General features: G+C 41.8%; 1 protein-coding gene across 2 annotated transcripts in view; it reads left to right on the top strand.

Annotated features, from left to right (window-relative positions):
* The first annotated feature begins 30 nt into the window (after positions 1-30).
* phlda1 (pleckstrin homology-like domain, family A, member 1) overlaps positions 31-11849 on the top strand; it is a 90964-nt gene continuing 79145 nt past the window's right edge. The window contains exons 1-2 of one of the 2 annotated variants that reach the window (XR_003598814.1): positions 31-1894; positions 3414-3619. Coding sequence is in view for 1 of the 2 variants with exons in the window: in XM_028043299.1 (XP_027899100.1) it covers positions 1145-1855 (711 nt within the window). In the remaining variant the exon portion in view is untranslated. Of the gene's footprint in view, positions 1895-3413; positions 6029-11849 lie in introns of those variants that run through there. The other variant, XM_028043299.1, reaches the window with a different exon arrangement.

Here is an 11849-nt window from a genome sequence, read left to right as displayed (position 1 = left end):
TTAAAGCTAACGTTCTAATATCTATCCTGTATCATGGAAGGAAATTTGATAACTGCTGTTAATCGGGTGCCACCTTTTATACCAGGAGATGGTGTAATGCAACATTTTCTGGAGCAGACAAAAAGACTTTGTGCTTAACAGCTCAGGAGAATGAACACAGCCGGTTTCATAGGAATGTCAGAAAAATTTAATTGAATTGCTGTCTGAAATTTGTAAAGATAAAGACCTGTTTATTTGCATCTTCCAATTTTCAACAATGGTAGAGAAATTTCTTAGACTAAATTGATTCACTGAAAAACATTTAAGTCATCAATTTGGTTTTAGAACTAATCAATTCACCTTAATGGTTGTAATATTTCTTTAGCTTTGAATAAATTTTACTGTGGGAGTATTTACTACAGAAACTAGAGATGTGGAGGTAAAGCACAGCTGTAAACCAGTCATCTGGAAGATCAGTACCAATATGTTACAAGAAACAAAATAATATTTAAGCAAAGTTGCACTAAATAGATTGTGGAGGCTCAATCCTGGGTCCTGATTTATTCATATAGTAATGAACTCTAAAGTTTTGGAACAGTTTTTATATTTGCAGATGACAAATTTAAACTAAACTGGAAGCCATATATTAAAAACATTTAGAACATTTTCTGTCACAAAATGAACATTTTAAACCAAATCTATTCTTGTACTGTTGTACGGACCTTCATCGTTCCACACATTACTTTGGAGATTTGAGTAAAGTCGCTGTAAATATATAAGAAATAACTTTTGAGAAATCTGGAGAGTTCCTGTGCTTTCGTGCTGTTTTTATGTTTCGCGCTGAATTCCGCCAGAGGGCGCTGTGGTGCTATATTTCAAACACATGGCACTTCATGGACTCTTAAGGGGTTTGCACTGGAAATGGAATATGACCACTAACACATCAACCAAGAAATATACAGTAAGAAAAGGCGATCCGCAGCAGTGATATAATAAATTCGACATCGTGGAAGTCATGTAGTTGGTAATGGATGGATGTAGAAACAGCCTCAAGGATTCAAATTTGTAGTAAAAAGTAGATTTTCTCCTGCAAACTTTAAAAAGGCGAGCAATCTCAGGGGAGTGAAGATGGAGGTCTCGCTGTGTAGTATGAAGGGGAGTCTTAATGACCGCGCTTCCATGGTCTCGGGGGGGTTTTACTCTACTCAGGGGGGCGGTGCACTTCTCCAGACCCCTCCCGCCCCCAAAAGCCGCTCCACAAACAGTGACCGGCAGGCAGGCTGCTAGTCAGGCGCTTCTTCCACATCCAGCAGCCACAGCTGCATCCCATGCCCGCAGCCTCTCCGGGATTGAGCGCCATCGATCAAGCAGCGACCGTGCGTCCATCAGGCTGGAGGTCCGCAGCGGTCGGCCGAACATGCTGGAAAACGGGAGGAAGGTGTACAAGGAGGGTCTGCTGGAGAAGCGGAGCGACGGGCTGCTGCAGCTTTGGAAGAAGAAGCACTGCGTCCTGACCGAGGACGGCGTGCTGCTGCTGCCGCCCAAGCAGCACGATCACCCGCAGCAGCAGCACGGCGGCGGCGGCGGGGACACGGGCAAAGTCAAGGAGCTTCACTTCGCCAACATGAAGACGGTGGACTGCGTGGAGCGGAAAGGCAAGTACGTCTACTTCACCGTTGTCATGACGGAGGGGAAGGAGATCGACTTCAGGTGCCCGCAGGACGAGGGCTGGAACGCGGAGATCACCTTGCAGATGGTCCAGTACAAGAACCGGCAGGCGATCCTGGCCGTCAAGTCCACCCGGCAGAAGCAGCAGCTGCTCGTCGTGCAGATGCCCGGGCAGAAGACCGTCCGGAGCTCCCCGAGCGTGGCGTGACCCGCGGGGAGCCCCGCTCACACCGGCGCGCCTTCAGCGGTAAGACAATGAGAGAAGGACCGGGGGGAATAAGGGGTGAAAAAAAAAAAAAAAAAAAAAAAGCAGGCATGCCATACTATAAATTACAATAAAAGCTTTTTGACTCAATTTAATAATTGTTAAAAATCACAAAGTCTAAGAGATATTTATTGAAACGGCTTAGAAATTAAAAGGGCAGTAGGCCAAGTTAGTAATTTAAAACGCGGGAGCTCCTGAGGTGTTGCTGCGTAGAATAACTTCCAAATTTGCACCATGATGTAAGAGCAGCTCTCGCTGCTCCACTCAGATTTCCACACACGTGGCTTTTCTGTGGCAGCAGCTGATTTGTGAGCTTCTAACACAATTTGAACTGTTATTTTTAATAGCTGGTGACAGGAAGTATATTCAAGTGCCACATCTGCTCAATTTTGTTTTTCAAACAGGGCCGACCCAAAGTTAAAGGGGGGCCTGGGTTGGACTTGATACAAGCCCCCACCAGCTAGCACAGCAGCACCTTCTAGATCTGGTTTTAGATGACTCCAATGACATCACTATAAAATTATTTTTTTTACCCTTATGGTATAATTCAATGTTGATACATTTTTCATTGTTCTCCATAATTGACAACAAAACAAGGTGTTAGTCTGTTGGCGCTAAAGGGCTCTTGGACAGTTCAAAGTATTCTGCTTAGTGAATATTTTCACTAAACGGAAAGCAAAAATGCTGATTCAGACAAGGACCACTTTCTGGAAAAAATCTTATTCTAAATGTTTTAAAAATCTCAAAATGTGTTTAAAAAAATTCATAAAGTTAATAAATTCAGTTGAAGTCCAACTAGTCTAAATATGTAGCCTTTTGAACTACAGCTGTTAAATGCAACTCATACTTCTTAAAAACTGTACGCACCACAAGGGGGCGCCAATTCTCACTGACTAGAAATGCTAATGCACAAAGTATTTAAACTGACAGTTTAGAGTTTTTGAAGTAAAGCTCCACAATGTTATAATCAATATTAGTTTCCTTACCTCTTGACAGATGACATCGCTCTATTTTTAGTTTTAGAAACATGAATAAGCACTAAGCGCGGTGGAATGCCAGCTAGCAGCTAATCAGATGGGCACAATATTTCAGTTGATTTTTTGGCTATTTAAAGCAGAAAAGGTGTAAAATCTTCACATTCCTATGAGACACATTGCTAGGGATGATTGTTGTTGTTTCCCTGGTGACCCATGGGCATGACCCCTGCCACAACCACCTAGAGTTGAGGAAACTCTAGGTGGTTGTTTTTTTTATGTAGAAAACAATATCAGACACAACTATTGCCAATATGTTTTGTAGTCTCACAATAGCCTTTGCCTGCACTGGTTTAGTGAGATCAGCAGTTTAATCTATGGGCATTAGGTCTATGGATTTTGTAATTACGCTTACCTTTGCTCTATAACTGTAAAAGCAGTTCTATTGTTGTGCCCAGAGTGGAGTTTTACCTTTCCTCTGCCTCTCTCTGCAAACCACAGTCAGTCTAATTGATTCTTATCCGCAGGTGAATCTGACACTCAGCCGAGGAAGACAATGAACCCGGGCTTCATCTCCCCCTGCTGCTGCTTCACCAAGCTCCATTCTCCAGGAGAACTGAACACCCCACGCCCCAAATCATGATGTGGTCTCCACACACCAGCCCTCCCGGCCCCCCACTCCTCTTTTCAGTACAGAGACTTGCTTCACAAAAGACTGATGGACTAAAAGCATGTGAGAAAACATCTGTATTCTACCGTGCAATGGGTTATTTATTAGATGTGTATATATATTTTTTTATATATGTATATATATATATATATATAAAAAAAGTTGTCTGAATGTAAAGTGTGAGAGTCACTGGAGGTAAGCATTCGGTCGACTTGGACTATCTAACAAACTGGAACCTTTAGGGAACGTTTGGTGACGTTCCCTAAAGGTTACGAAGCCTGAAACTTTCAAGAGATGATGATGAGGGAAGGCTGGCTCAGTGACACGCCAGTCCTTCCTGTAGCTTTTAGGGAACGTTCTCTCAACGTTCCCTAGGGTGGACGCTGTATCTTAGCTGAACCAGCTCGTTATGGATAAGACGTGTCAATGCTTCTGGTTTAATTTTCTAACAGAGCCAAAGACTCATTTGATACATTTCTCTTGTTGCGCAGTGTTTCCTCTCACTTCACTAAACATGTACAGATCAAGAAACTGATCGCGCTCTGTGGATTAACGGTTGGGTTTATATGCTTGATTTCAACAGTGTATTTTAGTGTTTCCATTGTGTGCTTCGATTGCTTTCCGCAACTTTATTTTGCCACATTTGTAAATTGAAGGGAAAGCTGTTGCTATGTTCTTAAGTGATGGGTGTACTCTGGCTTTTTAACCAGGGTAAAGGTGACTATTTCAAAAACTGAGCTGCTTCAGAGACCGTTTCAATGCTTGGATTAAATCTTAGTGGAAACATAACATCACACTAAACTTAGTTAGACCTTGACTGATCAGAACCACACCAGAATCGTCACAATCAACAAAATGGTTGTCATGAGGCTTGTTGTGCCTCTGATTACGAGATTTAGCCAAAGCTCTTTCTCTTGGCTACAGAAACCAGGAATTTATTGAAATAAGTTAGCATGTGAGCGATTTGCCAAAGCAAATTAGCTTGCGATGCGTTCGGTTTGTATGCTGAAGTTGGAATTTTGACTTGGTAAATCAAAGCTTTCCAATTAGCTCAGGTCCAACTGTTCGTTGCACTTCCGAAATGTTGTCTTGTTCTTGGCTATCTCATAATAGTTATAAAAAAAATGGATTGTTCAAATACAAGAGTGTGAACAGGTACGAAACGGAAGAGTAAAACGAAAAAATAGTGGCGTGTGAATACACAATAGGGTAAGAATTGGCAATTGAGCAAAGTTTGCTATTTGTACAACTGTCAGTTTTTGTTTTTCTTTGTGGCAGAACGTAGCTGTGCAGCCAGCTAATTTAACTTCCTAGCTGTTTGATTTGTTAGCTTACCAATAGCTGTCCTAAAAAGTGTGACAATCTTTATTGTCAAACAAGCTGTTTTTGACAGTGTTGCTATTGGTTATTTGGCCAAATACTACACTAAAAGCTGTTAACTTGGATTGCAATTAATGCCTGGCAATACTATTAGCCTTAACAACGAACACAGCACTGGGCAAATCTCACTTGGTTTTGATCACAAAACTGGAATGCATCTGTGGAATCATTTTAAAATAAAGCAAAAATGCTGCCTAGCCAGCCAATGTTTAGCTTGTCAACTATTTGGTGTTAATTCCTTAAATCGGTGTGCTAACTCTGGTTGATAGCACTCCTGGTGTGACAGGATCCTAAATAACACCATCATAATACAAGATGACAAAGTCATTCTATAATATTGCTTTTTGATGGTCACAACAGGAAAAAGTTTCCCTGATCTCTATAATTTAGCCTCTTTACACCGTCTCTGTTTCAAGTTGTCTCCTGCTGATTTGTAGCAATTTACTGAAGAGGGACAGCTAATCCCTATCCAATACTTATAATTAGATCCAGATGGCTTTTGTATGACTCGAATAACAGAACAGCAACCATCTAATAAGAATTTTACATTTTAGTAATTGGAAAAAGAAGGACAAAACTATCCAAATTAGTCTCTGTTACAGCTCAGTTTTTTTGTAATGTTTGGAAAGAAAATCACTTCTATGCTTAACAGATTGAAGGCATGGGAGAGTTTTTATGAGGAAGTAAACATATTAATACATATAAAGGTGGCGGTGCAGAGCAACAGTCAGTGCCACATGTCAATCAGAGACTTCAGAAATGTCTTGTGTTTCTACCAGGACGTATTTTATCTCACTGTGGCTCATGATGTTTCCTGTTTCCTGGGCGGGTCTCCCACCGCTCACCAGCGTACCGCAGTTAATCCAGCACATGCCTCTGTGTTGCTGTCATCTTCCACACAGGGCCGGAGCCGTGCCCTTTATCTGACGCGGCCGGCGCGATGCTTCCCCGACATGCCTTCCCGTTTTCATCATTCCGCACTGTTAGGAACCACTGTCCAATTTCTTATTTCCACGGAGATTTATTTTCATACCTCGAAAAGATACATTCCATTAAAAAAACAGACAAAACTAAAAAAAAAAACTAAACCAGGCCAGCGTCTTGTGTGGTTTCTGTTTTTCTCCCGCAGCAGCAGATGAATGGCAGGACCCTGTGGCTCAGTGGGGTCACGGTAATGACCTGTTTAAGTGGCTCCCACTCAGTCAGTCTCCAGCCTTTCAATCCTTTACAGCCGCTGAACCGCTCGCCCCGTGTTTCCTGGTCTAAATGTAGCCGCCACACAGAGAGTTGGATTTCTCTGCCAGTTGCTGCCGCTTACACAAACTGCCAGTGTGTAACGTGAACGTCGCACGTGGCTTCGGCCACTCTGTTGTCTAAAACCCCAGTTAATTCAATTAAAGTGGGCCCGTGTGACGGCACCTTCGCTGATCCGTGGAGGGCTTTATGCTGCATCAGCGTAATGTTGCTCAAAATTAAAATCTGGATTTCACTTTCAGCTGCTGCCTGTATCCATTACGCAGCTGTTGGTTCTTGAAAACACAAGAACCAACAATCATCGGTAATGGGTGTGTACAGTATTTGTCACGCAGGTTTCATGATATGTAGTCTTGCATTAGCTTTGCAAGAAATGTAAAAAAAAAAATGCAACTGGATTCATAACCCTTTGCTACTACGGCTTGGAAAATATTCAAACTTGTATGTTCTCCATTAAGCCAGGTTTAATTTTTTTTTTCCTCCAGGTTATTGAAATAATATTCAACACCGACTCATTTATATACTTTTGGCCACCTTCACATTTCGTCCATCCAATTTCTGAAGAAATTTCACCTTAAGACGAATGGGCTAGCATGCTAACGTGACATTCTGAAGCTAGTACATTGCTACCTTGTTTGCCACGTTGCTTTCCTCTACAATCTCTGGAAAAAAGTGCATCCTCTGAGATTTACTGCAAAAAAATAATGTCTGATGGACTCTTGAGGAGTATTTTGAAGAGAAATGTCAGGCAAAGTTGAGTTAGTTTTTTTTAAGTGGAGTTTTACAAATTGATAGCAAAGTTAATTGTCTACAAACAGTCCTCTAGCGTCAAAAAGCCCAGTTTGGTGTCGACAGACACAGAGAGAGATTATGTTCTGTGTTTAAACAGATGCGTACAAAACAAACTTTATTGGACAGGAATGAGTTTATAAAGGGAGCCTCAAGTAAGCACCATTTTACGACAAAGAGTTAGCTTCTTTTTTTTTTCTGCCTGTATACTTTGTACAGACTTTGGTGGTGCCCTGACACTGAACCCCGTCTACTGAAAATTCCAAGAATTTCACAAGACACGTGAAAATAAAAACACAAGATTGTGTGCTTGTTTCCAGGCTTTGGTTTGCGTAGTCAAATATAAATTAAAACCAATTAAAAAGTATGAAAAAACGCTTAAACGTTTTAACTTTTTCATTCGTAGCTTTCTGTAGAAATCGTCTTCCAATCTTGGGAGGAAAGATCAACGGGAAGACAATTTAAGTTAGAGTCCCTGCTGCTGTTGACAGACCTCTTTGAACGAGCCGCTGCAGCTGCTCTTCAAACATCACTTAAGAAGTCTTTGCTGAGACTCGGGAGTGCCGGATGACCGCTAACTAATTTCTCGCCGTCGGCGGCTGTCTGTGATCGGGACAAAGTTGTGTGAACTCGTGGCAGCAGGCGCAAGTGGCTGCAAGTGATTTAGGAAGAGCATCCAATCCAGACATGCAGAGCCTCCTGTTGCAGCTCAACTGCGGCTGTTTTGACACAAAACTTCAACCGACTTACAAAAAAAAAAAAAAAACTTTGTACGTGCCTTGTGCAAGGATTCATACAGCTTAAACCACTCCAGAGAAGGAGTGGTTTATTGTATTGTACCCAACGTCAAACCTGCCTACCTACTAAATCTTTGTTGGTACTTTTCATACTTTTTGGTATGTAGAAGACACAGCAGACAAAGAAGAAAATGGTCTGATTGGATGAAACCAATTTTTCCACATTTCCGCTGTGACACATGGAGGAAGTGGCATCATGCTATGGCGATGCCTTTCTTTAGCAATTACAGGGAAGATGCTGTGCTGACCAATGGCAAAAAAAGAGTTCCTGCAGGTCAGCTGCTCAAAGGTTACACTAGCTGCGTTCCCATTAACCACAAAGTTGCGCAAATTTAAATTACGAAACTAAATGTGCTACTTTAGAAGAAACTCAAAGTTTTTGCACTGGGATAAAGTTGTTTTTCAGTCGTATCAAAATAGATGTATTTCGCAAAACTGCAACGGAGACATTTATCTCCCCATCACACGAGTCACGTGATCAACAGTGGGAAGTTACTACTGATGAAAATGTTGTAAAAGACAACAGGAAGCAGTAGGATGGTGGTATGTTACACAGTTCATGAAAAATTTTAGTATTCAAATGTGTTGAATCCACATCTTTTCTGTAAAATTGCAATTTCCCCAAAACACCGCATACGTAGCCAAACCATCTTTATGTGTTAGAATGGTCCAGTCAAATCCATCCAGTTGGCAATCATTGGCAAGACTTGAAATTTGCTGTTCAGATGTTTACTATCCAAAAATTTGCAAAAAAAAAAACAAAAAAACGCAAATCTGTTAGAAATGTATCATAATAGATGCCCTGTTGTAATTACAGGGGGAGATTTGTTAAGCAGAACTAAAAAGAACAACAGCTAAATCAAATCTCCAGCTTGGTGATCACCGTTTCAGATTCCCTCATGGAGCGTCATTTCACTTCCATGTCCAGCCACAGATCCCTCAGACACCTGGAGGCCGCCTCCTGCTCAGATCGTTTCGGTTCTTCAAAGAGATAACAGGTAGGCAAAGAAAAGCCCATTATTCAGGGACATTTGGCGTCGGCGCAACTCAATAGGCTCCGTCAGACGGTGAAACAGCTCATCAGAACCAAGAACAGGGAACAGATTGTTCACACACTCGCTGTTTTGTCTTCTGCCTGCTGTGTAGGTGGGAGATAGTGTTGGATTGCTTTGTGGTGCTTTGCTCAGGCTGTGTCTTAGAACTGAAGCCAACTTGTTTGTGCCTTCTGGGTCTACTGTATTTCTGAATTCTAGCAAGACTCCCTCTGCCTCTCTCTCTCTCTCTCGCTTTATATTTCTTTTTACAACTTGCATTTTGAAGCCGCCGAATTTGCAGAGCAGAATGACGTCATACCTTAGAACTTGTATTCGGACGTTATGTCTCTAATGATCAGCCACAATCTGCCAGTAAATTGTGACGTTAGCATTTTGAACTCCCAGAACACTTAGCCATCTGCTCAGCAGTCCATAAACTCTGCTGCACGCTTTCTATTTAAATGACCCAAATGGCAAAGAAATGATGACAATAAGCACGACAAGCTGGTGTGCAGATTCTCATTGTTTGAGTTCACTCAATGATTGTGTGAGTGTGTGTTTAAGCACAGCCAGGCAAAAAAAAAAAAAAAAAGACCTTCTCTAGTAGCTGGTAGTCTTTGTGATTCATAGACACAATGTGTGCTGATGTTTTCATTATCAAAGTGTGTCGGTTGCATCTGTGCTTTTACAAAGACCAACATTCTTACAGGAACTAGTTCTAACTTCCAGTCCTCCGTTTTAAAGCAAATTTATTTTCAAAGTGTCAAATTGTGCCCGAGTTGGTCTTCTTCAGAAGTTCTGATTCTGTCTTTGGTTCACGATTACGTATACATAAGTACTTTTTTGTAAAAGAAAAAAAAACATTGCGTTTAAAAAAAACTATAAAGATCTAAACTTAAATACAAAGTTACTGGGCAGTGAACTGGAGCAGTATTGATGTATTTCAAGCAGCAGTTCACTGCTTCTCTCTGTGGATGGGTGTGTGTCTGTGTGTGTTAAAAGTTTGCACTGTCAGTAGATTTGGCTCCCCCTCCACTTCCGTGCCCTTTGACTCCGTCTTTGGTTGCTGGCTTTATTGCTGGACCACCTTCCACTCCTAACTACCATCGCAGCCTCACCACACACACACACACACACACGCGCGCGCGCGTGCACACACACACACATTGAGCAGCACTTATTGCTGCTCAATGCTGCTTTATTCCTAGGGCCAACCACCCTGCAGAGTCAGTGCTGGTCAGCTGGCTCAGCCTCACTCGGCGATCAGAGAGGAGCGCTAGCGTCAGAAGCAGAAATGTCACCTTGGTCTCTGCTGCAGCTGAAAAAAAACGTTTGGAAATTCAAAGCGACGGGGAAATCACATCCTCTACCGGGGCTTACAGAGCTAAAGAAATCTAAAACTCACTCTCCCGCAGACGTTGTTGACGACTCCATGTTTTAAGTGTAATACAAGTTTGATTCATCTTGATGATGGTTGAACTTTCCTTATTGTTTGGTATCTAATCTTCCTAGTGCAACAATATTCAATTTGTACCAGATTTTCTTCCAGCATGGCCTTTGCATTTATTTCCTCCTTCACATTTTTGCCGAAGGTGCAACCAGACCATAAAATTGCTCAAATTGGAATTTCGAAGATAAATTTGCTAAAAGGAAACGCGTCAATTTCAAAGAAAATAAAAACCCTCATGTTTTTTGATTCAATTTTGTTTTTGTTTTTTTTTTGCGCTAGGTGAAGTGTTTTTTTCCCCAGCCCTATCGAAATTCATGTATTTTGGGAAAAACTGCAATGGAAACACTTTCTAGTGTCACATGATCAACAACCAGATGTTTCTACTGGCGGAAAAGACAAAGAAGACAACAGGAAGTGGTGGGAGGATGATGTTTTTAATGGATTAAAACGTGAACAAAGTAATTAGATTTTATTGCGTTTGTTATTTAACAGAAATGCCACAATTGCGAAATTGTGTTGTTGTTTGTTTTTTAACATTAGCGGAGTATTACCAAACTTTTTACGCACATTTCTAATGGAAATGCAGCCAGTGTCCACGGTGAAACACTTTCCTTACGAATTGAGGAATCTTTGCGGAAAAGAAAAGGTTCTGTGCTTAGATTAACAGTGTATGCAAAATATCTGGTTTCAACTGTTGGCGCTACTTTGTGTTACTCTATCACAGACATAGTTATCACAAATTATATATGAGCTCTCCAGGGCTCTATGGGTTTTTTTTTTTTCTTCTTTTAAATTCAATACTTTCCTCCTGTTCAGCAAATGCTCAAACACGTGATCCAGGAAGCAGGGAACATATTTAATCCGAGTTTTCGTCTCAGTCAAGCGGAGGTCCAATTGTGCCGCCTCTTGTTGTCCACACACTCACACATAATAAACGTCCTCCGCCTTATCAGTATCAGTATGCTGCCTCTGTACGCTGAAGACGGCTCCATACAGACAGGCTGTCTGCACCGCGCTCGTTATCTGTCCCGTCACCTGTGCACACACACACACACACACACACACCCACACACAGGTGAGCCGACAATAACAGCAGCCAGGCAGCTGAGATGACTCGACTTCCTCGTCGCACACCCACCCCCAAGGTCAGCGATAGGCCAGGCAGCAGCAGGGACACCTGTTCCCCAGCCAATCCCTGACCTCCCTCTGTTTGCGTGAAAGGCGCAGTTCCTCTTTTGCATGAGATAAAGCCGTTTGTTACACTGGGATTATTTTTTTTGGCCCCGGGAGTCAAACAACAGTTGAAAAAAACAGCACAAATGGAGATGTTGCAGTTATTTGCAGATGAACTGAGTTAGTAAACAGCGCATCCCAAAATCAGTCAGGCTTTCTGCCCGTTCTCCACCTGTGTTTTCAGAACAGCCGCAACTTGCTCTTCTTTATCCCGTTTTGGACGCCGCCCCATGTGTCTTCATTGTTAAAAATGTTTCATGTAATTATTATTATTTTTTAAAACATCGTCTAGTTAAGTCGAGAATTATTCTCACACCGATTTACACTGAAAATAGTTTTCGTTCGACCGAGAAGTT

Source organism: Xiphophorus couchianus, chromosome 17, assembly GCF_001444195.1.
Source record: "Xiphophorus couchianus chromosome 17, X_couchianus-1.0, whole genome shotgun sequence".
Classification (NCBI taxonomy): domain Eukaryota; kingdom Metazoa; phylum Chordata; class Actinopteri; order Cyprinodontiformes; family Poeciliidae; genus Xiphophorus; species Xiphophorus couchianus.
The sequence above is the reverse complement of the archived record's forward strand: the minus strand, read 5'-3'. Positions and strand labels throughout refer to the sequence as shown.